Source organism: Cyclopterus lumpus, chromosome 10 (genome assembly GCF_009769545.1).
Source record: "Cyclopterus lumpus isolate fCycLum1 chromosome 10, fCycLum1.pri, whole genome shotgun sequence".
NCBI classification, from domain to species: domain Eukaryota; kingdom Metazoa; phylum Chordata; class Actinopteri; order Perciformes; family Cyclopteridae; genus Cyclopterus; species Cyclopterus lumpus.
Genome location: NC_046975.1, coordinates 8826239 through 8853797, shown reverse-complemented (window position 1 = coordinate 8853797; position 27559 = coordinate 8826239). Strand labels below are relative to the sequence as shown.

General features: G+C 39.4%; 2 protein-coding genes across 7 annotated transcripts; one reads left to right on the top strand and one right to left on the bottom strand.

Annotated features, from left to right (window-relative positions):
* Positions 1 to 19065, bottom strand: cdhr2 (cadherin related family member 2). Its single transcript, XM_034543176.1, has 33 exons — positions 18956 to 19065; positions 12928 to 13005; positions 12559 to 12603; positions 11763 to 11819; positions 11619 to 11678; positions 11366 to 11505; positions 11224 to 11274; positions 11054 to 11143; positions 10779 to 10868; positions 10570 to 10692; positions 10058 to 10204; positions 9656 to 9731; positions 9459 to 9568; positions 8762 to 8974; positions 8532 to 8681; positions 8243 to 8404; positions 8039 to 8100; positions 7717 to 7960; positions 6563 to 6802; positions 6391 to 6460; positions 5721 to 6308; positions 5529 to 5600; positions 5225 to 5274; positions 4972 to 5123; positions 3373 to 3469; positions 3181 to 3269; positions 2970 to 3041; positions 2615 to 2750; positions 2093 to 2214; positions 1826 to 1939; positions 1642 to 1725; positions 1257 to 1314; positions 1 to 1177 (listed from the first exon to the last, which is right to left on the bottom strand). Exons 4-33 carry the CDS (start codon positions 11815 to 11817, stop codon positions 1019 to 1021), a joined length of 3876 nt encoding a protein of 1291 aa, XP_034399067.1. The 5' UTR covers positions 11818 to 11819; positions 12559 to 12603; positions 12928 to 13005; positions 18956 to 19065; the 3' UTR covers positions 1 to 1018.
* On the top strand, positions 17416 to 27559 carry rnf44 (ring finger protein 44). Of its 6 annotated transcripts, none has more exons than XM_034543183.1 (12): positions 17416 to 17734; positions 18426 to 18483; positions 21076 to 21268; positions 22036 to 22258; positions 22429 to 22548; positions 23145 to 23318; positions 23442 to 23603; positions 24774 to 24886; positions 25203 to 25290; positions 25758 to 25879; positions 25976 to 26075; positions 26192 to 27559. In XM_034543183.1, the coding sequence occupies exons 3-12, from the start codon at positions 21162 to 21164 to the stop codon at positions 26252 to 26254; spliced, it is 1272 nt and encodes a 423-aa protein (XP_034399074.1). In that variant the 5' UTR covers positions 17416 to 17734; positions 18426 to 18483; positions 21076 to 21161; the 3' UTR covers positions 26255 to 27559. The 6 variants fall into 6 exon arrangements, with proteins under 6 accessions (XP_034399074.1, XP_034399070.1, XP_034399072.1 ...); XM_034543179.1 differs by having other exon boundaries at positions 22429 to 22596; XM_034543181.1 differs by lacking the exon at positions 18426 to 18483 and having other exon boundaries at positions 22429 to 22596.

Below are 27559 nucleotides of genomic sequence, written 5' to 3'. Positions count from 1 at the left end.
CACATTTGGCAACATTTATTTTATTCAGATTGCACTTCCATTACATTCATTTAGATGTCAGGAAACAGTCAAATAATCTCTTTTATCCACTGCTTGTAGGAAGTCACATTGCATGAAGTTTTATTTCAGCATGAGAATCTCAAACTCAAAGTCAACACTGGCAAATTAAACAGGCATAAGGTATGAGCCTTTTGTCTCACGTGCAGTCATAAAAAAGGAATGATACTCTTTTTGGAATGTCTTTGTGTTAGCGTCAGCTGCAACAACAATTAACAGTGTGTTTGACATAACGTATAATACAGTTCATTTCAAAGCAAACCAATCATTTGTAAGCTGCCGCTTAACATTTTAACAAAATAATAAAGTGATGTTGAACAAACCATTCTTTTGTTTGCTTTCCCTTTTGCTTCTGTCATTTCTTTTTATTGTCGAGCTACAATTATGTAAGGAAAATGTTCAAAGAAAAGTTGGACATTTGGGGAAAAATGCTTATTTGCGAGAGACGGTTTATGCTCGTTGCTCTAAATGAAACCACAGCCAGCAGGCATTTAGCCAACTGTAGCCTAAAGACTGGAAACAGGGGGGGACAGCCAGCTGAGCTGTTGAGGTGCTGTAAGGCTGCTTCTAAACAGAGGCAGAATGGCTGCAGCATATTTCCCAAAAAGTCAAACTATTCCTTTAACTGGTTGACAAAGTAAATCGTGGATGAAATAACCAAACCAAATATCACAATATTGACACACTGTGTGGTATCATTCTATTGTTTTCACGGATTAACATCTCAAAGTTTGGTTTTCTTTACTGTTATTCTTTGAATTAAATGTTTTGACAAAGCAAATGCATCACTTGGTGCTATGAGATTGTGCATAATATCAATAACTTATTGGTCGCAACAGAAGGCTATTTGGAGACACAAAGACTTCATCCAACACCATCAATGTGTTTGACTGATTACAGAGAAGCAACATGATGTCCATCTGAGGCTGGGGGTCAACGTCTCTCCCTTTTAATAGAGCCATCACAAGTCAGTGGTGCTGAATGCAGGGTTATTTAAACCAATGCGAGGATTGTCGAAGCCTTTCTTTTGGCCCCGCTGGGCCAGAGCTGCACCCAGAGGCTCAATGTACTCCGGTGGCCCGCTGTCATCCTCCTCCTCCTCCTCCTCTTGGATCATATTCTGAGGAGTAGACACGTTTTGAAATTGGACTGTATTCTAATTAATGCAAATGAAGATGAACTTTGAAATGCAAACTCACCATCATGAGACCTTTTTCATGGCTGGTCATATAACCACTGGAGTCCAGGGAGTTGAGGCTGTTGTGTAAAAACAAAAACAAAAATGGATCAAAGTTATCTTCATATGCACAACTCACAATTACACGAAAAGAGTTTAACCCGTGTTCAGGTTTTTGATGTAAATAACGGTCACATGCCAACATTGGAAAGCCATGTCATCCATCACGCCGTGCTCTCATGAGCACGCTGTGACAAAATGACCAGGTGGAAACATTCCCAGTTCATCAACCAGCACGGCTCGAGAGGGGAGCGTGAGGTTGTGTGTCACTGTGAGCCACCGCCTTGTGATCGAGCAAACAACTGCTATCAACAGATGGAGGAGAGTCACAGAGAGGTCTTCTTTACCTGACTTTGTCCACATCTGAGCTCTCATCGTCCATGTCCAGGTGCATGGCTGTGTCGATGTTGAGGTTGAGAACAGGATTAGCCCTGTTGATTAATAATGGCACATACGTATGAAGACAAACACATGTCATATTTCAAGCCATTTATTCATTCATGTATCTCGCTAACGCTGATGTCTCCTCACCCCTCCATGGTGTACTTGTTGGTTCCGGGCACCACAGGACCACTTTTCTGGTTGTCAGAAGTCACCATGGCTGCAGAGTTCATGGCTTTAGCGGCCTTCAGTTTCCTCCTGTAGCTGTAGTGTGAAGTGAGTTGACTTATGAACGGACAAAGTACCTCTCAAAGACGTTTTTAGATGAATGGTGATTCACTGGGATAAACCTGTGGTTAGTAGTAAAGTGTCCCGTTCAATCCTGTCTCTAAATAGATTCCAAATCCCTTTTCTTACTTTCTGCGAGTGCACATCAGTGAAGTGGTGAGGACTGCGAGCACAATGATGAGGCCGGCCACCATCCCAAACATAGCGTACTTCAAAGGGTCATTGCTCGGTTCGGTCACAGGAGCCTTCCCCTGAAACACAAGTAAGAAATCTCTTTAATGTGTTTGTGTCTGTGGACTTATGAGGTTTCATTTCACACTTGTTGTTCGGACACATTAATTTATAAATTAAATGTAAGTAAAACCAAAAACTTAGACTATAATGAAACAAACAATACAATAAGCTCCTCTATCTTCAAATTCTGATTATTATTATTTGTACATTATAGTAAAATATAGTTAATTCTAGTAATTGTAGTGATTATTTTGGTATTCAAACCCCAAATCCATCACCCTGGCTTGGTTAGGTGAAATAAATGTCAGAAATGAATTAGAGTACAATGATAAGACTGTACTGTGATAATCCAACTAATGTAATTAAGTTGAAGAAAGTAGAACATGATAGAAAAACTCTAAAACTGCTCATACTCACAATGTCTGCAAGGCCAAGCTCTATAAGTCGAAGCGAGTGTTGAGGATCAGAGATCATCTTTTCCACTTGAGTAGAGGTAAGAGCAGTCCCGTTGGAGTAGACGAAATATGCCACTATGATAGTGTTACCTGAAACCCTGAGAGAAAAATACAACCCACTACTTACACACTTACAGGGACGCAGGCGCCACCTAGTGGACAACAGTACATGCATTTGCGAGAGGAGTTGAGGATTATTTGATTTCCTTTTTGGCACCAGCCAGTAATTGGTTATCTTTATCTGTATTCACAGACTGCATCATTTATTTGTATGTACGGTCCTTGAGGGTTAGAGGTGACGAGAAAAGAGAGCTTGCCTGGATGCTTCTGCAGTGACGGACCTGATGGAAGCTATTTCAACTGCAGCCTTGGTTGCAGCCATAAGCGCTCTGGAAATTCAGAGATAAAAAATACCCAGATGAAAAACATGAAAAACAGTGTCAACCTAATTAAAAGATTGAGAAATTCCTCAATTCAGTGCCATTAGATTAAAATGTTCCTTTTTTAGTTTAGTGTGGAGAAATGTACCTGGTGATTTCGTTGAGCTTTTCTTCAACAAAGGCTTTGGATTTTGTAAATGCAAGTTCCACTTGATATGATGCATCAACTGCGAAAATCTGCAAAATAATAAGAACAGAGGTATTAACTCAGGTTGAAGTCATACTGCCGGTCTGGTGTTTTCATGATTGAAAATCCAGCTGCATGATTTGAGTCACTCACCTCCAGTACAGTGCTGGTGGAGAGGTCGCCGGTGTCAGTTGCACTTACAGTTACCAAATACGTCCCTTTCAGTGATTTATCAATCGTCTCACTAGTTCTGTGGAAAGTGGAGGAAATCAGACAGATTATGAGACAATGGGCCTTTTGGCACAGACATGTAAGCCCGGCACACCCCCACCCCTCATACACAGGGCCAAGTCACCCAAAGATACACATTGTCGTAATATTGTCTCTTTTTTGTCATTTTGTGTGTCTATGTATCCATCTAGTCAGTTTATGTCTCTTTGTAGTCGTCTATCTAGTAATTTTGTGTCTCTTTGTAATCATCTATCTAGTAATTTTGTGTCTCTTCGTAGTCATCTAGTCATTTTGTGTCTCTTTGTAATCATCTATCTAGTCATTTTGTGTCTCTTTCTAATCATCTAGTCATGTTATGTCTCTTTGTACTCATCTTTCTAGTCATTTTATGTCTCATTGTAGTCATCTATCTATACACTTTGTGTCTCTTTGTAATCATCTAGTCATGTTATGTCTCTTTGTACTCATCTATCTAGTCATTTTGTGTCCCTTTGTAATCATCTAGTCATTTGATGTCTCTTTGTACTCATCTATCTAGTCATTTTGTGTCCCTTTGTAATCATCTAGTCATTTGATGTCTCTTTGTGCTCATCTTTCTAGTCATTTGATGTCCCTTTGTAGTCATCTATCTAGTGATTGTATGTCTCTTTGTAGTCATCTTTCTAGTCATTTTGTGTCTCTTTGTAGTCATCTATCTAGTCATTGTATGTCTCTTTGTAGTCATAGTCATTTTGTGTCTCTTTGTAGTCATCTTTCTAGTCAATCAATGTCTCTTTCCGTCTAGATCGGGGTATTCAATATATAAATAGTATATACTCTAATAATAAATACATTTTCTTCTCTCGTTTTAAGTCAAATGAAAGATGGATTAAAACAATACATAACAGAAATGTTTTTTAAAATCCTACTCTTAAACTAAAGTACAGATAAATGTATTTTACTGAACTGCCCATACCCTGCAGCTTTATATTCAGAGATTCAAGATATCCATATTATTCTCATCTTCTAAAAAGACTCTGTCCGTTCCTGTTTAAAGACTCACGTGAGAGGATTTACGACGCGTGTAATTGGTCCGTGTTTTTCTTGGACCGCGGAACGAGTGCCGTAAAGGCTAGAAAAGCTGCGCAGGTTAAAATAGAAATGCTCCATCAAGATTAAATAATTCTCAATTATTTATCGGTTATAGGTCCAGATCCGGACTCAGACCGGTCCGGTCCGCCTGTTGGTGACCCCTGATTTAGACCCTGTGAACCTTGGAGTTGCCTTTGTGGCTGTCTTGTATGTCTTTGAGGCAGTTCTGTGTCTCTTTGTAACTTTGTTCACTTTGCATGTCATTTTGAGTCTCTGTCGTTGTTTCTTTCCTGTCATTGTGTCACACTCAGTTCAAAGAGAGGTTCTGGTTCAGGTTCCATTCAAACTTTAAAATTAGTGCAGCGGTAAACACAGAAGCTTGTGAGAAAGCACAAATAAGTATTAGGAGCAGAATGAGATTACAATGCTGATGTGTGACTTTGTACTCACTGAATAATTCCAACATATATGTCCTTTTGCTGTGTGGTGATGGCCTCGAACAGCATCCTCATGTTGCTTGTTTGATTGTTGGTGTCTCTAAATTGGACTCTGGTTACTTTAAAGTCAATCTGCCTATTAATTCCAGAGTCACGGTCTGTAGCCTGACAGCAGCAAGAGATACGAGCAAGAATGTTTAGACTTCATGCCGCATATCTCATTCCCAAGCTGAAATCATGTCAGTTATTTGTTTTTCATTACTCACAGTGACTCCTGCCACCGATGTCCCCTTGCTTGCACTTTCTGACACTACAACTAAAATCCAAAGAAAGAAAATCAGTATTAAACTGAAATACACAAAATGACAAGTTGTATAGTGGCACTTTTTGCTTTGTTCAAATTAAGAAAAGAAAATCAAGTGTATTCTTTCAATGATTTTGTCCAATGACTATGACTAATGACTAATGCTTTTTGTTGAACAGGACAGCTTGACGTTCAGTTTGCAAACCAAACAAAGACTTCTAAAATAGGATAAAATTACAGCTATAGAATCTCAAATATACACTTACCAAATACAGAATCTGAGAGAATGAATTCTGGGGCATTGTCGTTGATGTCTTCAATGTTGATCACCATTTGTCCTGAAATGAACAAAAGAAAAATTAAGTAAAGTGACGTGAGATGTGTGTAAATGTCTGTATTTGACTTCTTTTGTTATGCTTTTACGGCTTTTGTTATCTGTACAACGACCGAGGGCTAACCTGTTGTCACACTGTTGTTCTCTCCTTTCTCTGTGTACTCGTCCACCACCTGAGCCTCCATCAGCACCTGGTCACATTGTTCATAATCCACTGTGTGCTTTGGGTTGAGTCTGATTTCCCCCGTTGGATCCAGAATAAACCAGCTGCAGGGAGTCAGAGAACTGTTGGAACTGCATTTGATGGATTCCAGCTCGTAGACCAGTGAGTGGTTTCCGTCTTTGTCCTGCGCTGTGAAGCTCCCAACAGCCCCGCTTATGTTGCTGTTCTCCTTTACAGTCACAGAGTCTGCTGGGTTGAACTCGGGCCTTTCATCGTTCACGTCCAACACGTCCACCGTCACCATCACTGTAGCTTTGTTTGCCTGTTCCAGATCTGTTGCCTCTACCTGCAGCTGGAATTGCTTGCGAGTGCTCTCGTAGTCCAGCTCAATGTCGGGGTCCACAGTGATGTTTCCCCTGTAACCCTGCTCCTCTGCGAAGGTGCGAATGATGAAGCTGCCAAAGCTTCCGTCAATAATGCTGAAAGAAATGCGGTGAAACTCTGCTGTTTGGTCCAAATCTTCAGCCTGAACAGAACCCACAAAGGCACCTGATGGGATAGAAAAAATAATTTAGAACCCAGCCCCACACTTATTAACACTTGAAAGTGCTTTGCAAAGTTAAATACTGACCTTTTTCTCCTTCTTTGACAGAGAATTTGTAAGAAGAGACTTTAAATTGTGGGTTGTTGTCATTGACATCCTGGGATGCATCAAAAGAAAAGACTGACAGTTATCGTCTTCACCAGGAGTGGCAGCTTCAGTAGCAACACAGCACCAATACTTTAAACTGTTGAAGATGTACCTCTAAAATGATGATAACGGTGACCATGGTGGATAATGATGGTGTACCCTTGTCAGTAGCAGTTACATTGAGCTCAATCATCCCCTTCAGCTTTGGGTCCAGGGCCTCGCGATCAAGCTCACCCCGGTTTCTTAACACACCGGTGTCCGGGTTGATGGTGAAGTTATCGCTGTAGTTGCTTGGCACGATTCCAAACACTATTTGACTGTTTTTGGTATCAGAGTCATCCGCATCTGTTGCCTGTCCAAGTGTGAAATATTAGAAGAAATGGTCAAGAAACTACATTAGTTACTGAATATTGCAAGTACACTACATTGACAAAAGTATGTGAACACTCGGAAAATATATAATGTAATGCTGTAGAATAAAAGGGATCTCCATTGATTTTACACTTCTACAGTGAGTCTGTATTTCGCTTTATGTGTCCCCAGAGGGAGTTTTACGAAATCTGGTAAATTGCCTCAAATGATGTCACATGATTCTGCATCAGCTGGGGCTTCGGACTACCAGTCTGAAAATAAAAAGAACTTGGGGTGTGGAGTTAGGGAGAAGTGATCTTACCAGACCTCTGTAGCCCACTCCTCAACTCTTCTTAAGGGCTTGAGGCAACATTAGCTGCTACTAACAAAACACAATTGCATCTTCCACCAAACTGTTGGCAATTGAGTTGCATTTTGGGTAATGTAGGCCCCGAGGTTTAACAAGGAAGAAGGTTTGGAATTAAAAAAGACAATATCTCTGGTTCGGCTGCATCCTTTATGATTTTTAATTTCCTTTTTTGTGAACGGCCCAACATGAATTCGACAAAGTTATCGGGTGAAGTGTAAAGTGCTACATTGGTGGAGTGTTTACTGAAGACATTTCTTAAATGAAAAAAGGGGGCTATAGTGCAAACTGTGAAAAACACCCTCAGACTCAGAACAACAAAATGTGTCAACATCCTCCTTCTCTAAAATGCCGAAAGATAATCCACCAATTTTGGGTTCCAGAATATCTTTCTCACAAATTAGATTTTCCATTAAATTAAAATCTCTGCGATTGAGGTTTATAACTATTTATTGATATGGATAATTACAATAAATGAGATATCCTGTTAAATATAGCACCAACACCAGTTGGATATATGAACTGTTCTCTTATTGTCCTACAGTTACCTCTATCTTAAGTGTAAGCGCTTCACCCTCTTTAACAAACTCCCGGTAAGTGTCTCTGTTGATGATTGGGGCGTGGTCGTTGATGTCAGTCACGGTGATCTCCAGTACTGTGCTGCCGGGCTTGTCGTCTGTGTCTCTGGCCTGCAGAGTGGCTGAATACAGAGATCGGACCTCACGATCCAACAGAGTTGCGTTTTTCACGTAAACTCTGCCCGTATGTGGCTCCACGTCAAAATACAGTCGTCTGAAACACAGATGCAGACTTTTCAGTGGTGTTGTCTCAGTTAGTATGGCAGCATTCAAATTAGCAGACTACACGTACATGCTGTCTGGAAGAAGACTGTAGGTTATGTTGCCTTGATCCATCGTGTCGGGATCGTCTGCCTGGGGGGGGGGGGACAAAAAAAGTTTAGCACATTCTTAGCTTGCATGTGAGAAACACAAAGCACATGAGCTCCTCATGTGCTTTGTGTTTCTCACATGCAAGCTAAGACTGTGCTAAGAATCTGGATAGTAAAAGACTTACAGTCAAGGTGTCCAATGTTGTCCCAACAGGAGAGTGCTCAGTAACGTTCAACTTATACGAGCCATGTAGGAACTTAGGGCTGTTATCGTTGGCGTCCTTGATGTTAATAGTAACTGTTGCAGTGGACTGGAAAGTGGGTTGGTCTTCATCTACGGCAATGATCTGCACCATAACACAAGCATGGGAAGCAGCTCAGACTGATAAAGTGCCTTAAAGATCACAAATACAATCACCAAAAGATGACGAATGGCACTATTATTATGATAATAGACTTTTTAATTGTTCTCACTTGCAGAACCATTTGCTGTTTTTCTTCAAAATCCAGTTCTTGGGGCTCCCTGACCTGAAGCTGAACAATGCTGTCTGACATTGTAAATTGTGGTTGCACAGAAAACACGTTTTTGTCCACTCCCTCCAGGGTTAGACGCATGTTGGTAATCTGTGAAAAGCCATGAAAGAATATTCCTTAATCCACTCATTATGCAGAAAACACTTTTATTTTTTATTGTTCTCTCTCACCTTGTCCAGATCTTTGACAGTCATGTTGATAGAAACAGCGCCCAACCAGTGCTCAACAACCTCTCCTGTGAAGTGACTCTCCTTCACACAGTCAAGCTCGTCTCCACATTTGTAAAACTCCGGCCCGTTGTCATTGACGTCGATGATGTTGATCTGTACTTTTGCTGTGGTGTTGGCTATGACCCCGTGGATGTTTGGTTTAGACTCAGTAGCCTAAAGTATTGAGACAAAGACTCAACATTTGCAAAAAGAAATGTTCTCAATTAAATAAGGTTCTCGGGAACCAAATGGTCTGTTTTTTGCTACGTTTCACAGGCAGCAGCAGAGAAGCCTGGCTCTAACAAAAGTGAAGGTTTTAATCTTTATGTTCATGAACAAAGATCACGCCTTCTTCTTATTCTGACTTCCTTTGCCCGTGTACCTTCACCAGGGAGTCTACGTTTGTTCTTACAATCCTCCCTCACAATCATTTGTATTCTATCTGGCCTCATCGTCTCATTACAAGAGGGAGGATAAAGCCATGAAGCCTTTTAAGAAACTGAATGCACGTGATTCAAACAATCATGTTAATAAGTGTTAAAGCTCAAATAATGTAAAAAAAAAAGAAAGAAAAAAAGAAGTGTTGATATGGAAATATATACAATACAGATACAAAGTAAATGTACATACAGCGGAAGAAATGTGTGAACAACTGTACCTTTACAGTCAGGGTAGCAGTGTCACCAATATCTTCTCTGTCGATATTCGACAGTACAGATATGACGCCTCTAGGTGATGAGATTGAAAACAGGCCCTCTGCTGTGGAATCTGTCAAACAATGTGGAGGAAACAAAAACAGTTCTTACTCGCTCGGTACAAAGAAACAATTGTTCTCGCTGAGTTGATCAAGCTCACCTTCAATGCTGTAGATGATATCATCATTGACGCCTGTGTCCTGGTCCAGGGCAGTCACTTTAAACACAGACTTGCCCTGGCAAAGAAACAAAAACGATTTTAACATCTACCCACAACTCAAAGTATGCAGGCCTACTGCCTGCAGATTATTATACATCACAACACGATATGCGGCAGCTTTGTCTCTCAAAATTGCTAAAGATTTACATCAATCCTGGACTTACACAAGAACTCACAGCTACATCAGAAATGCAAAGCAGATATAACACAAAGAAATGTGAAAATGGGCAATAACTGAATGACATATGGGTTGTCCATCATTCTTTCTAATTACTCTTTGTAAATTAACATCAGTCCAGTTATGCCACATTTTCCAATGCAATAAAATGTATCAGGACTTACCAAAGGAGAATTCTCCGCCACTCTCCCTACGTAGGGAATACCAATGAACACTGGGTCGAGGTCTGGGACATCCTTAACCGTAATGATGGAAAAAGCAATGCTTGAGAAGTAGTTGGTTGTATTATAATAACAACGGCCTCCGCCATCCTGTTACGGGAACAACAAACAACGTTGTCAATATTTTTAAAAGTTATGCCTTTTTTTTACCACCATAATAATTCTTGATTAGTAACATTACATTTAATTCTCATCATTATTTGTCTGAGATCAGTTTTGTCTTATATTCACAAAGGAACATTTTTATTCCTTCAATTTTTTATGTCATGATAAAGGTAAATGTACAAATGTATAGTGGGAAAAACAACTGAATCCAGTTACGTCATTTTGGGAAATATGTTCATTCAGTTTCTCCCAACCATGAGAATGCAATCAATATTCTCACCTAATACTCAAGAAAAAAAACAGATTTCCCAAAATGTCTAACTTCTGCTTAACTTTTGCATCGTACTTACAGTTGCATTAATCTTCAGCCGATAGAAAGTGCTCAAAGCAGTAAAATTCAGTTGTCCATTTAATCTGACTTCACCAGTTGTGTTTACAATCCTAAAAAGACTCAATCCAGCAGTTGGAGTAACCTAGAATAAACAAAGTATACTTTAATAAAGTTTATGGATCAGCAGAATATGATATGAATCAATTTCATGATACAAAAGAAGCTTACTTCATCAATGCTGTATTGAACAACTGCACCACTGGAAGAGTCTATATCCGTGGCTTGTGCCCGAAAAAGAGACGTACCTACGGCGGTGTCCTGATGAATTGGAAAGGGATAAAAACAAAGAGAGACAATTCAACACACAAATATCTCTCAGCGCTATCAACTGAGTAAACTCATTTTGACATCATGGTGGATTATCGGCAGTGTGATGCTGAAGTAGATAAACTGATGGAACAAATAGGTTAAGAAAATAATGCACTGATATATGTTTGACTTACTTCTTGGATCGTATAATCATATGAAGATTGCTGGAATGTGGGTCGGTTGTCATTGGCATCTGATAATATTATAGTTAATTCTCTTGGTGTCTGAAAGACATTGCATGATGTACTCTGAATATAATGAACAAACCGATTTGAATGGATGATTAACATTAACTGAAACGTACATTAGTGTGACCATCCGAGACAATAACTCCAAGTTGTATTGTGTTAGAGGCCTAGAATAAAGAAAATAAGAACAACATTGAGAAATTGATTAACACATCCAGAATACCGTTAAATAGTGAACGCTCTGTGAAAGCACCACACCTCTCTATTTAGGGTCTTACTGACTGATACACTTCCGGTGTTCTTGTCAAGTGTGAAGAATCCCTCATTGGGATCAGCAAGTGAATAAGTCAATGGGTCATTTTCTGTGTCTGTTGCGTCTACAGTAAACACGTGGGCACCTATGAAAACAACATTGGTTGAACCATATAAACATGTGCAGTATTTGTTGACACGTATTATGTTGCAAAAGTGAAACAAAAAACTCTTTTTTTTTTATTCACACACACTGTACCTATGGGGGCGTCTTCACACACAGTATAAACAACCTTGTTGATTGTAGGACTAGTATTTGCTGTAGAAAACACACAGTTTAAGTAAAATGTCACGTAGTAAAGACATAATGGCAAAATTGCAATAAAATTAACTGAATACTCACCATTACTGAAACCGATAAAGCACAATACTAACAGAATTCCTGTGACCCCCTCCATGTCTGCAAATGTAATAGAATGAGCAATCTGATACAATTAGTCAATTAAACAATTGTACGAACAATTTAATTGAACAAATTAGATAAACCGTGTTAATACTTAACACTATTGAGTTGTTGGTGCATCAGTTCAACAATTAATTCTGATAACCATATTTTAGTCTGGCCCAAATATTTGGGCTGGCCTTCTGACTGTCAGACCTACATAGAGCCATGCTGCTAAACATGATAAATGAATAACTCAGCTTCCAACTTCTCAAATGTGAGGCTTTGCTGCTTTTCTCTTATTTATATCTTTGTAAATTCAATTTAGTTTTAGTTTTATGAACTTCTTGTTCGCATTGTGATGGGTATTTTTGACAATTCTGACTCATGGGTTAACATTTAACAGCATATTGCAAATGGCCACACCTACATTAGCAATATCATATCAGGTGTTTTCACCTGTTGTGATATCAAGTGTCTCATCACATGTTGTAAGGTTTTACAGAGAGAGCAGAGCCCGTTTTTAATATTGATACACTTGGAGGTCATTAGATAAACTATGATTTACGTGAAATTATGTTAAATTGGATGATTTAAATACATCATGTTTTCTAATGTAAGCAGGAATGTCTACAATATAAACATTTGAATATAACACAAGCAACATTAGGTAACAAAACCTCTTAATTACATCGAAATGAAGCTAATCTTCAAGAGACAACAAAAAGTAGGTCATTTCACAGTACCCCTCGTTTACCTTGACGTTTTTAACGGTTTGCCACAACTTCCACCGATTCTACTTCTTAAAGACAGAAAGAAAATGTTATCAACATTTTTGGTAGTTATTGGATGTTATAATGTTATAATCAATTAATAATATGAGAATAAACTAATTGTTAATCCACGGACTTCAATGGATGAATCACTTTGATATCTCCATGAGTCTGAGAATTGTTTAATTTAAATATGTATCTATGAAAAAACAAGTGCAGGCTATATATACGCTATGTCACACTGTACAGTACAATATAGTTGACTATGTCAGATTGAAGAGAGTGATACCATTAACCATGCTATATAGTAACTAAAAACATAACGCTAACACAAATGGAGCAATCAGACTTACCAGCCGACATTCACAGATGAGGTTCTCCTTTATGTCTCGATGAGACCTTTGGCTCTTGTTCCTCCTTGTGAATATTGCCTTGCAGTTGTAAACATAAATGATTAACACAAGCACGGAATACACAGCCAATAACAGCAGTAAACCTCGTTGAGTATGTTTCTTGAACTGAAGGGAAATGGATCAAATAAACAGAAATATCCACCTGTTGTTTGCTCTGACTACCTTATGGTTGCTTAAGCCTGAGTAGTAATGAGAGACAGGAACAGGCACAATTCTCACCCCATCATTGGATGGCCAGTCCTGTTACCAGTAATACATGGCAGCATGCCATACTGGGTCATCAGAACCCAGGAGCTCTTTTTGTGTGGGTAATTCTGTTGTCATGGCAACAACAGTAGTCTCTTTGCGTCCATTGCGAAAACCATGGAGGGGCCTTTCTAAAACACGCCTCATCAGAACCAATCAGTGGACCAATGCCTTTTTCAGAAGGCAGAGATCCATGTACCTCCCTAATGAGCCCTTCTCAGTGAACCCCCCTTTCTGTCTGCCCTCCTAATTAAAGGCTATTACACAAAGGATTATCTTCTCTTCTACACACTGCATTCATTCATTATCAGGCCTCAAACCACTCCTCTTTTCCCCCCCAACAAAAAACATTTCATTTTAAAATGGAGTCTTTAAAGTGAACGTATACATGAAAACATTGTAAATTGTAAAATATTCAGCTGTCATACGGACTTCCCTTAAGAGAGAGAATTGAAAAGGGGATGTACATGTTTTAACAGCCGAGTCATGCTCTCAGCTCTCGAGGCTCAGAAACAGGAGTGCGTTGAGCTAAATGCTAATGTCAGCATGTTCACAGCAACAATGACAAAGGTATGGTGTTCACCAAGTTCACCATCTTACTTTAATGTATTAGCATGTGAGCACTTCATAGCTGGGGCTGAATACAAAGTACAGCGGAGGCTGATGGGAATGACTTAGATATTTGTTATTTGGTCGTAAACCAAAGTATTGCACAACATTACATTTGAACCCGACTGCTGACTGCTGGAGGTAATAATCAAAGTCGTTACAATGAATTTGACCTGTAATGTGTCTTTAGTGAGAAGTAGAAGCACAGTCTGTACGATGAAAATCATTCAGTTAGTTGAACAGAATATGTGACCTTTTACAAAGACGTATAATGCAACCAGAGGCAGCCTATGAGTGGAATAGTATCATTCACATACTCTTAAGGAACATCAGTCTGGTATTGATGACACATATCCTGGAAATCGGATTCACATTCTAAACCAATTAGACTTTGGTTTATGATTTACAACACTGCATACAACACTGCACTCTTGTGCCTGCACGTGCAGTTATCTCAATAGATGGGAACGTCACCAAAGCAATTCCAGTAAACAGAAACCTAACAAGAAAATCGAACTTGAATGAATGACCAAACGATCTGAGGGTCAGTCAGGGTGTTCCACATAAACAATATGATAAAATAAGATTGATAAATAATGACGCACACTGGTTCATGAATTAAGAAACATATTTCTTTGATGAGAACGCCAAATGCCAATAACAGTATAGTTATCTTGTGCCAATAAGCAAGTTTTGAAGGACTCTTACTCTTTCCCTTCCTTACACATTGTCCTTGTTTAAGTCTACTGAAACACTATTCATTTTGCCATATTATCCACTTCTTAAGGACTGAGGATAATTGTCTTTCTGGCTTTTTGGGGGAATACTTGTGTCTCAGTGTGTATCTTTTTGTGTTTATTTTTTTCTATGTTTTTTACTGCATAGTGTTAATGCCAACATGTGAAAAATGACTATTCAAACAAATGTAAATAAATCTAAAGTCTAGTGCACTGCATTAATAATATCAAGCATGGGTTAAAATCTGTGTTAACTCATCACTGTCAATTACTGGGGGAATGATGCTCACTAATGGCTCCATAGGAGTGTGTATACAATAACTTTGGAATTACAGTGCGGCACTCATCATAATAACCTGCTATATGGATTTTTTTTTTGGTGGTGTTGTGAAGTTATTCACTGCTACTTTACACTACAGCTCAGAAATATTGTGTTTTTACTGCATTTATCTGGCAGCTATAACTAATAGTTGCTTTGTAGATTAATATTTCCCAAATGAAACACACAATCAGGATAATATGATGCATTATCAGTTACATTTCCCAATAAAATAACTTGGTTCTACCTCCACCATCAACATTGTTATGCTGTCTACAATTTGCAAACTTGTACAGTATGTTATATATATATATATATATATATATATATATATATATATATATATATACAGTATATAAAAACACTTTGAGTGTCTAGAAAAATGCGCTATATAAATTATAAGTATTATTATTATATTGTACAATAATAAGCCAATTACATAATGACACTCGGGAAGACTCTGCGTAATGAGTACTTTTTATACTTTAAATCAATCAATAAGGTAAAAATCCAAAATCCAATGTGCCCTTTACCTTTCTGCACACTGGTGCTCCACCACATGCAGCTGGTGCCCTGTGCATCTTCTTTACTTCCCCAGTGGCAGACTGCGGTCAAGCCAGCCTCCACTTCGAAAAACACAGTCAAGCCAGCCCGCATTTTTTTTTCCGGTACGAGTTTATACTAGGCATTACGGTAAGAACGTGTAAGAACTAACTTCAGACTTCCGGTGAACGTAATAATCAGGCAGTATGCCTTTAAATACATATATAGTAATACATTTAACTAAAGGAATGAGTGAAAAATATGAATGGTGAATTGAAAAAAAAATAGATATATTGCGACATTCTGATGTAGACTTTCAAAATAAAAGCTCTAGACAAGCACATTCATGAGTAAATGTGTCTCTAATTTCAGATTCGATTTGAAAGGAAATGGTCCAAAATTACAAACTAATTTCACTTCAGATTATCAAGAGAGAGAATCAAGAAATTCTGATGTTTGATTTCTAAATGAAATCAAACATCAGAATTGCCCGTCAAAGTCTCCTTCCTGAGCTGACTTAAAATCAGTTCACGAGACCATTTATGTCTAGTTTCAGATTAGATTAAAAATAGAATGACCCATAGTTACAAACTCATTCCACTTATTATGCATAGTAGACCATCTCAAGATGTCTCTCAGAGACAATCAAGACATTCTGATGTTTGATTTCCAAATGAAAGCCCGTCAAAATCTCCTTTATAAGCCAACTTTTAATCAGTTCATGAGACCATTTATATCTAAATTTTGATTATATTTAAAAGAGACCATAACTATAGACCATTCCCTTTTAAAAAAACGATTTGAAGTTGGCTAATAATATTAGATTTCGAAGGGCTTTAATTGAATATATATAGAATATAATAGAATTCAACATCAGAATGTCTTGATTGTCTGCGAGGGACATATTAAGATGGTCTACTATGTATCTAAAGTGGAATGAGTTTGTAACTATGGGTAATTTCCTTTCTAATCTAGTCTGAAGTTAGACATAAATGGTCTCATGAACCGATTTGAAGTTGGCTCATGGAGGAGATTCTGACAGGCTCTCATTTTTAAATCAAACATCAGAATGTCTTGATTCTCTCTAAGAGCCATATTGAGATGGTCTACTATGCATAATAAGTGAGATTAGTTTGTAACTATAGACCATTCTTTTTTTAAATATAATCTAAAGTTAGACAAAAGGTTTTGTGAACTGATTTGAAGTTGGGTCATGAAGGAAATTTTGACAGGCTTTCATTTTGAAATCAAACATCAGAATGTCTTGATTGTCTCTGAGGGACATCTTGAGGTGGTCTCCTATGAATCAGAAGTGAAATTAGTTTGTAACTATGCACCATTCCCTTCTAAATCTAGTCTGAAATTAGAGACACATTTGCTCATGAATGTGATTTTCTATATCTTTTATTTTGAAATTCAAAATCAGAATGTCAGAGTTACCTTCATATTTTTTTCTATTTATCATTCATAAAATTCAGGATTTTTCATCCATTAATTTAGTTTAATCTATTACTGTATCTGTATTTAAAGGCGTATTTCATCATATCACTTTGACCGGAAGTTTGCTTTTATTTTGAAGTCAGTTTTTACACGTTCGTACCGTAATGCCTAGTATACAGGTGTACTGAAAAAAAACGTGCGGGCTGGCTTGGCTGTGTTTTTCGAAGTGGAGGCTGGCTTGAACGCAGTTCAGGCTGCCTGAGTTAACCACTGGCTTCTGTATTTCTCTTGACGTCAACTGTTTTAATGCACGCTCTTTACTTTTAACAGTATTGTTACAATGTCGTTTTACTTACTGTCGCACTACTTTTACTAAAATAATAGTTCAGAATACTTTTTTTCCCATTTATTTTTTCCCAGATTACAAACAACACTTTAGGCGACGCTGAACATTCTGGACAAACTGGTGCACCTTGTTTCCGTCCATTACGGTAAAGATGGCAGCATTGAGTGTGCTCTCTGCTCCTGAAATACGCAGAAATGGGGGGTGTAACAGGGAATGGCAGAAACTCAAAGCAACCGTGTGACTGGATTAACATTTCCAAAACCAAAAAATGGCGATTACGGAAATAATCTCTCGCGTCACAAAACCATAAACCCGCACAACATACAGCCAACAATGCATTGATGAAACGAGAGTCTTATATTGAACACCTTTTTATACGGCAGTGGTTAAATCCACGGAATGTTCCACACTGGAACAGCTGACCGTGGGATGCCGCACTTAGCCTAACGAGATGTGAATATTACAAGGGAAATATCAGAGATGAGATGTTTGCACATTAACAATCAGGTAACTGCATTGCTCCTCCCGTTATCTCTTTGTCTCGGTTGCATTGTTTAGCTTTACAGGGCGTGTTTACGGGAGATGGTTAGACGGGCTTTTAGGGCTGTCATCCTGCTGAACCTCCAGCCCCTCCTTGTTTTGCTGCTACCGAGTGCGATGTTGTAATGTTTACATGTAGTCAATGTTGCTATTCTTAGACGGCTCTTGGTTAGGTGAATACTTGTGGATGCATTCACGTGCTTTGCACTGGAGCATTCAAACCTGACGAGGATATTATTTATGAACTCTTACTGGAGATAATGAGCCTGATATGTAGCTTATAAAGCCTAATACAGCTGAGCAATGTTCAACTGAAGCATCGCATACAGTATGTTGCAGCTCCATTCGCTGGCCTACAAACACTCAGAGATGTCGTACAGTATAGCTGATGAAGTGTGTTTCTCACTTGATCATGCAAGTGAAATATTACATAACCGGCTGGTACCAGACACTGTGGCCTCCAGTGAGAGTCGAAGCAGACTGTGAGCCACCAGTAACGTTTTAGACCAACATTTTTAGACTTTGCAAAGGCTGTGCTTGTGCAAAAGAGACACTTAGTGTAGCCTGTGTTTTCAGTGGGCTTAAGCTAATTATAAAATGCAATTTTACTCTTGGTAAAAAATTGCTAAATTAATCACTTCTGTTTGTGTTTTTGAAGTGAGACAGGTTGCCACAAGAGAGATGCTTAAGTTGAGAAATCCTCAAAAACTTTTCAGGTCAGTAATGGTCAAATGGTTAAATTACACTCCTCATTTGGAAAGAGTTCAACTTTTATTTTCATTTTGACTGGCGCTGGTGGGATAAGTATTCCATAATGTACTTAAGTAGCATACCCACAACAAAAAAATACTACATCACAAGTCAAAGCATTTGCAACATAATGCACTTCAAATTAAAAGTACTCATGGCCCCCGTTAAAGTTGCTGAATATTACTGGATCATTAATACAAATTAATGTATGTAAGCGTTTTAAAGTAGTTTAATCTAGAACAATAACGCATCAATATATGAAATGGAAATAAAGTAGAAGCTGCTCTAAATCACGCCAATATACACTCTATTAAATGTACCTGCGTACTTTACACCGCTGGTGACGATCAGGCATGTTTCAAATTGCGCTATAAATCTATCTGTGCTATAGGTGGCAGGATGTAGTAAGACAAGTACAATGAGGTCAGTCTGACATACTTACTACTCGGGTGAAGGACATTTGTTTATTATTGGGTGTTGGGTGACCCTGTGACCTCTCCGGGAGCTTTTTTGTTGGGAAGCTACAAGTAACAACAGGAACGGCTTGTTTTGATACATTGAAGCAAAGACTGTCTTGACGTATTGCTGTCTGTATTTGCTCCGCTCTGATTGGTCAGTCCCAACAGAAGGCGTGGTTTAGTCGTAACAATGCATTCAAGGAACACACACGCGCCAAGGAATGTTTACTGTCGGTGTGTAGCAAACGTCTTCTTCCCACATGTTTAACGGGGTCACCTGCTCAGGTAAACGCCGCCCTTAATGGACGCAGGCCATCTCGCGGTTTCTGGAGAAAAACGGAGTCTCTATGCAGCGGCTGGGAGGCGTGTGCTAGCTGACGAGCGTTAGCAAGCTAATAGCAGCTCAGTCAAAAAGCTGTCGGGGCAGGGGGGAAGGAAACAACAACAGTCGGTTGATAGTCAGCTCACGGTAGTTTCTATCGGGCGGTAGTCGTCGGCTCGGTGCGAGGATAACCTGACGGGACACGCCGTTTCGGAGGGCTGAAACATCTCCCACCTCGTCGAGCGAGCAAACAAGCAAAGAAAGTAAGCTGCAGTCTGTTGTTGGCCAACTCACATGGCCTCACGTCAAACCTGTCCACACAATGCTGGTCCCTGTCTTTGATGTACATTTCTCCCATTCACGTGCACTGGTAACTGAGCATATGTCCCATGCGTGTTTTAGTATTGTGGCTTAATTAGTTGTCGGTTGTCTGCAGCCGGGTGAGTCTCGCTGAGTTGGGACAAAGCGTTAGCCTAGCTAGGCTAAAGTTAGCTGCTCTCCTTCACCGGAGGGGACGTGAGGTTATCCCCGACAGTACGGAACCGACGGCCGCCACAATGATAATGTTCGTCTGTTCTCGCGGTTGTGTGTGTGTGTCGAGCTCGGCGTAGTGTTTGTAAGAAACAGTGTAAGGGCGCAGGGGCCCGTCTGTGTTGCATGTTGGCTTCACGTCTTTTGTTGTTGCTTTGTCTCCCGAGCACATGGCTCTCCATGTTTTTGTTCGGGCTACAGCGACCCCTATTTAGTCTGCCTGCGAAAATACCGCTTTAATTACACTGCCACATAAACAATGTACCAATAGCTCCACTATATTTAACATGGGTGGAGCCCAGTGCATGTATACTCTTTGTCATACCCTAAAATTATCAATTTAACTATGGCATTTGTACAACTTAACTGAACGGACGCCTGTGACTTTCTTTCTGTATTCGAAATTGCATTAATTTGGGTTCAAAAGGCCCAGATCTTGATCACTTTAGTTCAACATCATCCTTTTAATTTGTCCTTTAGAATTTGTGTAAAAACACTGTCATGGGTTTTTCAAGAATGTATTGACGTTTTCAAGTAAATTAGTAAAGCAGCAATTGAAAGTGCTACAGGGACATTTGCGCAAGTGAATATTAGTTTAAGAAAATTAAGTCTTTAAAAATACCTAGCAGTCATAAAAGGAGGCCGATGTCACGTTGAATGTACACATTTCAATTTAGGCCACTTCTAATAAAATCTAAGAAATGTAGCATTGAAATCAACATTTTCCTGAAGAAAAACACATGCTCCAGTAAACAACACACACAAACATTTTTTTCAAATAAAATAATCCGTACCTACTATTTACATTGCTAATTTAAGGGGATTTACCGAACAGTTCATTTACTATCGGATTGTTTGAGATTAAACCTAGACTGTAAAGTAGAGCTGTCACCAATATGGGGTCCAGATACCCCATAGTACGCCTCAAAGGAATGACCAATTTATGTTATTATTTTAACCCCTATTTTATTTGCACTTAATAGTATAAATCAGTTTCAGTGACATATCTAATCCCATTGGGGTGTGTGGTGTATCAGGCCTGGAAGTCTGTGCATTTTTTATATAGTGTGTAAAAACAACGACAATTTTTACTTGATAGCTGGTATATGTATATATGCCTGTAAAATTAGCTACCATTAGTATTTTTTACGTGACCAAACTGTGTTGTTGATGGGTAAAGGATATAAATGATCTTAGTCTGTATCATAAGAAGCAGGGTTGTGATTGTCAATTGGTGTTTTTTGCAGGGTTAAGACTATCAGAGGCAACATACGAGTGCCTCCACTGTACAGTTTCCATTCCCAGAGTGTGACTCGTCTGTACGACGTCACCAATGCGACCATGGGAAATAGCAGTAAATAGGCTGCCACCAACAGCCCCCTTAAATCCAAGGAGGTTCCTTGGAGAGCCCTGCAACATCCCGGTGCAGCTCAGGAGAAGGTACACACTTTACATTGTTATTTCCTTAAGACACTTTTCATTTGTTGTGTTGTCTCACGTTAAAGTATGTGAACTCTACATTGAGTTGATGCCTTCCAGCATCAACCAAATGGCAGTTTTGTGTGTAACCCAAAACTCACATACAGACAACATTTTTTTTTTCAAATTTAACATTAAGTAACAGGAATGTTGTTACTTCAACATGTTTAGCAGCCCCTATCCAGCAAAACTAGACTGACTCATTTAAATTAGGGTAATTTTCAATGTCAACATAGACTAAATAAAAACTCAAAAGTATGACTTGCTTGTTTCCTCAAAAGTTATTTCAGATTCCAAAGGATAAAAAAACATTGTATTTTATTAAGAGTATGCTAGTAATTAAATGGTAAATTAACGGCACTGCATTTTTATAGCACTATTCTAGCCTTACTGATGATCACACAAAGTGTTTCACAACACAAGGCAGCATTCACACATTTATACACTGGTGTCAAAGGCTACAATACAAGGAGACACTTGCCCTTGAGCAATACATAAATTTAAGAGCAATAAACATTCACATGCACACTCAGATGGAACAGCCATAGGGAACAGCTTTTGGTTCAGTAGCTTGCCCAAGGATGCTTCTACAAACAACGACCTTTGGATTAGTGGATGACATTGGTGCATTATTATTCCAATAATATGAGAAATGTGCAACGTTTTTGATTTAGATGTACAATGTATTGAACTGTATGTGAATTTGTTTTCTCTGTGTGATGTTACAGCCCACCAGTGAGACGCCAGTGGGGGAGACGAGACATACCTGTACTCTCCACTTCTCTGATCCAGGATGAGAACTTCCATCATCTGCTTTTCTCCCAACATCACCAACAGCTTTCTTTAGATGAGTCCAGACAGTACAGCCGCACCAGCACACCACCACGCATGCTTCACCCTGCTGCTCACCTTCCCCAGCAGAGCCCCATCATGGTGGATGTACACGACCAGGTAACTGAACAAGAACAACCTTATGGGTAAAGTTGTTGTTTTGTTGTTCATATTTACTATGAAACATGCTGGGTGTTGCTTAATAGTATACAATAAGTTGCAGATACGCTTCTGTTTCAGGCAGATTGTGAGTCACAACATCTCTCCCCCCATTTCTTTTTTTTAAAAAGATGCACCAGGGATCCCTTCCAATATCATACACTGTTACAACGGTGACGACCCACGGATTTCCTATCCACACCGGGCAGCCCCTTCCGGGTTGCAACACTCAGCAGCTCCCAGCATGCTCGGTAATGTTCAGCGGACAGCTCTCTCTGCTCTGCTGCCTTCCTCCTCCTGTGAGTTTGAAAAGGAAGAGCCCAAATGTCAGTGGCATCAATGTAGCACGCCATACCAGCCACTCAATCTATCACTGTTCATGACTAGCAAATATCTGCCGGTGTCACTGTGCATGGTATGGGGTTTAGTCTTGATGTTAGCACTAGTATTAGAAACAATGAAGCAACATCAAATATAATTGTATGGTGTATGTGTGGAAACAAACTAAAATAATAGTTAGTCTTGTGCCAGTACTGTCAGTGCTGTGGTCTTCTTATGTCATGCATCGCTTCTGTTCACTACATGCTTATAACATGCTGTCATTATAATTGCCTTTCTGCTCATGTAAGGAGCACATTTGTTTTAGTTAAGTAGAGACTGTTTCACAGTGTAATTTAGATTATAACATCAATAAAATGAAATGTGAATGTGTATGTGTATATATACATACATATATATGTATGTATGTGTGTGTGTGTGTGTGTGTGTGTGTGTGTGTGTATGTGTGTGTATATTTTTTTTCTTTAATTTCTGTCTGCTCTTGTGTTTTTTCTTTCTCTCTCTGTAGCTCATACAGGCATGTACCATGCAGCATATGCCAGTGTCTTATCAAGCCTTTCCACCCCTGATCTCCAGCGAACATTTTGTATTGCACCCAGCCCCATCTGTACCGCCCCACCAGCCACCGCACCTTACTCCTTTGAGCCAATTTGTCCCTTTACAGCCTCAGCACCCACGCATGGTGAGTAGTCCACAGCATACACATGCTCATTAATGAAAATACAGAACAGTGGATATTACGTGTAATCACTACGTTTGTTTATTTGCATACATATGTCTAACTGCAATCTATTTCTCATCTCAGCCTCTACAGAGGGTAGACAATGAACTTGACCTAAGAGGGGACCAGCACCCATTAGGGACTTTCTCTTACCCTCCATCTCATCGCCCACCAGCGCTGCCTCCTTCTCTGCCCCTACAGTATCTTCCTCAAGAGCCTCTGCATCAGGAGCTTCCCTTTGGCGTGGTAAGACTCTCAGGCGGCCTTTTCAAACCTTTGTGTTCCAGGGAAATTGACAGTACACGTATGACAAATATCTTAGCATGACCGGCTTCACACCTGTTCTAATCAACACATTTACAGCTGGAGGCCCACAGAGCATCTGCACGTCTTGAAAAGTCTTCAAGAGCATTGCACTTTGGTTCTCTAATGTTACATTCTTTAAATAATTTAATTTATAAAAGGGTTAGGTCTTCTCTTGCATGCTTTAGGCAGTCATTTCAGTTCTAGAATGGTTTTGTGTCCAATCGGGGCTGCCGGGAGACATAAACTAAGAGTGGGATTGTTTGCACAGTGAATTGTGCTTACAGGAAGCCGTTGAATACTTTTTTTGTGAAGTTTCAGTCTGCACCATCAGCCCTGTAGCAAATATTGTCCTGCTACCTACAATAGCTTTGAAGCTGTAACTCACATGCACTAACATACACGTGAAGCCAGACCGGCTCCGTCAACAACATTTAGAGAAGCCCTGATAACAACACACACAGGGAATGTGACCGCATTACTAGCTCAGGTAGACAATACTCCACTCAATATTTAGCAAATGGTTGTTTGCTGCTAAATTAATATTATATATTATTATATCATATCATGAGAAATGATTGTTTTCTTCTGTAAAGTATTGAAAGAAGAGGGATAAGTCACCGTTTTGGTACTTTGGCTGGGATTATTGGGAAACAGGCATTACATTGCATTTTATGTGGTATTAAAAAGGTCTTAAATTGAACTCTGTGACCCTGCAGAAACATTGAATACTACTGACCACTCAGCATCTCTACTGTAGCTGTCTGGGTCTAACATGCTTGTTTAAAAGCACTAAGGTGGTAGTTGGACAAGTGTTTCATACATAAGACGGTGCATATAAGCAGGGGATAATAGTGTGCGTATAACTAAACCTTAAATAGATGTCCAAAGGTCAAACTATTAACTAATACCATGATTTGCTGTATTGCATTGCAGTAATTGCTTTTATTCATTGATGTTTCTAGTTCTGCTTTTCCTTCTATGGCAGGTCTAAATCTCTATGTAAAAGGTGTCTGAATCTAACCATTTTTGGAAGAATGAAGAAAAGAATGTTCTGATTCATTTATTCATGATTCAAGTCTGACAATTAAATCTGTGTGTGTTACTCCTCAGCCATATCCCCACATGCTGCCCCGGCGAGTGAGTGGACAAAGATACCGGTTGCAGCAACCTCTCCCCCCTCCTCCCCCTCCATCTTACTACCCAGGCTTCCTTCCATACTTTCTGTAAGTACCTGCAGTACAATCAACCCTGTTTGTGAAGTACAGCCGTTTTAATCATGTGGTTATTTACTTGGATGTAAAATAGATTTATATTACTACGGTACTGGCCTCAGCAGTCAACTATTCTACTATGCTGTGTCAACACTGTAGCTGAGTAAAGCTAAATAATATACATTCTGGCTATTGCAGCTCTACTTTTCAAGCCGTATAGAAATGATCGACTCTCGTTCCCCTCAGTACTGGTGTTTGTAGAGCTGCTTCACAGTGACGTTGCAGAGGTTGTGTTAATGCTCCATAAGTTCTGTTTCTCTCTGTTCAGGTCAATGCTTCCTGTGCCTCCAACAGCAGTGGGCCCAGCCATCAGTCTAGACCTGGATGTGGATGATGTGGAGATGGAGAACTATGAAGTTAGTGCAGCGTTCCTTTTTGGCAGGCATTGTTTTAGACAAAAATGCTTTTTAGTGTTAGTCACATTTTAGTCATTATCTCTTATATGCTAACTTTGTTGTCTAGTTTTAATTCGCTGATTAAGTCAATTCCTGTTTCAAATGTCCTTTTTCTTTAGATTATATTGATTCATATCAATGCTAGACTACATTGACTGAACTATTCATTCAACGTAGTCTAAGTCAAACTTATTTCACATAAGATTTCATCTTATCATTATCTGATGAAATATAAAGAATTTGGAATTCTGACCGAGCTTTACAATAAAGTTATTCATTTTAATCTATGGACATACATTCTAAAAGCTAGAAATAGCACACATCCTATTTAAGGAAAATGTTCCTCCTTTAAAAAAAAATGTTTTTACAAGATTCTATCTCCAAGTTATGGCTTTTTACACCTCCCCCCCCATCTCGTCTGTGTGTAGGCATTACTCAATCTGGCGGAGAGGTTGGGTGAAGCTAAACCACGTGGACTCACTAAAGCTGATATAGAGCAACTTCCGTCCTACAGATTCAACTCAGAGAATCATCTATCTGAACAAACGCTGTAAGCCTTTTCCTTACCTTTTGATTAAGTAAACTGCTTCTTCACTCATTATAGATGCATTTATTTCCTGTTAACTCAATCCTTTCTTCTCCTCAGGTGTGTTGTGTGCTTTAGTGACTTTGAGTGTAGGCAGCTACTTCGGGTATTACCTTGTAACCATGAATTCCACGCAAAGTGTGTGGATAAATGGCTAAAGGTAAGTTCATGCCTGTTTTGATGAAACCATTTCACAGTGTTCTTGTAGTTTTTTATGAATATTTGTATATGCTGTGCTTAATATATTAAAACTTAATGTTTACACTTTACTTCCAGACCAATCGCACTTGTCCCATCTGCCGAGCCGATGCCTCGGAAGTACACCGAGAGGTGGAGTGAGAACTGTCTGAGTGCTGAACTGGAAAGCTGCACATACCAGAGTCTCTCCCAAAACTGGGGATACCTGCCACCTATCCTGCGTCCACCAGTAAATATAGCTGGCCAACCCACCACTCCTGCCCCTTCCAAAACAATAGGCAATCCAGGCTTGTTTTCTGGAGCCTGTTGTACCTCTGCTGTGCTTCATTGTCCAAGTCTCATGAAACCCACTGCCTATCGCAGCCTATAGCCAGAGTTCTGGGATCGCCGGCCAGTTCTTTCTCTGCCCCCTCGTTGCAGATTCCAAAGATTTCCCCTACAATGCATTATTTGCTGCTTTTGTTTACAGGGTTTCATTTTTATTTAGTGGATTTGGTTGTGGAGTTCATGAAAAGTGGGAGTCCTGCATTGGAAGTGGTGAGTCGGAGGATGATAGGCTGGACACCTTGTGCAATTAGCAGAAAAATAATAGGAATACTTCAACATGGGTATCTGTGTTTGGAGGCGATGCCTGACCATCACAGATGCATGTTTGTGTAGATGTTGGGCAAAGTGACTTGTTAATAATGTATGTTCTGCAATAATGTATTGATCATTTTAACAGTTTTACCCTTATTTGTTTTAGATTTGCAAATTATATTGTGAAAGTGTGACTTGCTGTTGTTAAAAGCAGATTCAGTTAAGCCTGATGTTTATGGACTGCAAGTGATGGGACATGCAACTATGGGGTTTCTTCTACCCCCAATTATCCTCTCTGGAACACAGATCTGTTTAAAAGCAGTCATGGATTAATGGACTGCTTCTTTTTGAGGTCATCTGGCATAACTGCACAAGTGCTACACCCACCCTCCACGGTCAGCATTGTTCCTCTGGCAAGCGTGTATGCGTGTGTACATATAGTGTGTGTGTGTATGTTTGTCCTGTTGACAGAGCCAATGCATTGTGTAACCACTGGATACAGGGCAGCATGCTAGGATTTGCATGAACTGTTGATTCAGACTAGCAATATTTTAATCAAGCATTGCCACCAAAATTGTCGTATTTTAAGAAAAAGAAGAGACAAATAAGCATACTAAAAGAACTGCTTGCTTATTCAGAAAGCGCCATGAAGGAAGACTAGCATGTGGTTCCACCCTAACTGCTTTTGAGGAGGGGATTCCTCGTCTGAAGGCTGTGCTGATGCCATAAAGCTCTGGAGGTCTGTGCAGAAAGCAACATGTGCAGTGAGTGGCGAGTTTTAAATGAACTTTCTTCCCCTTTTAGGAAGACTGGGATTTTTATTTCATTGTTTGTGAGCCAAATCCAATATACAGATATAGCCTACTG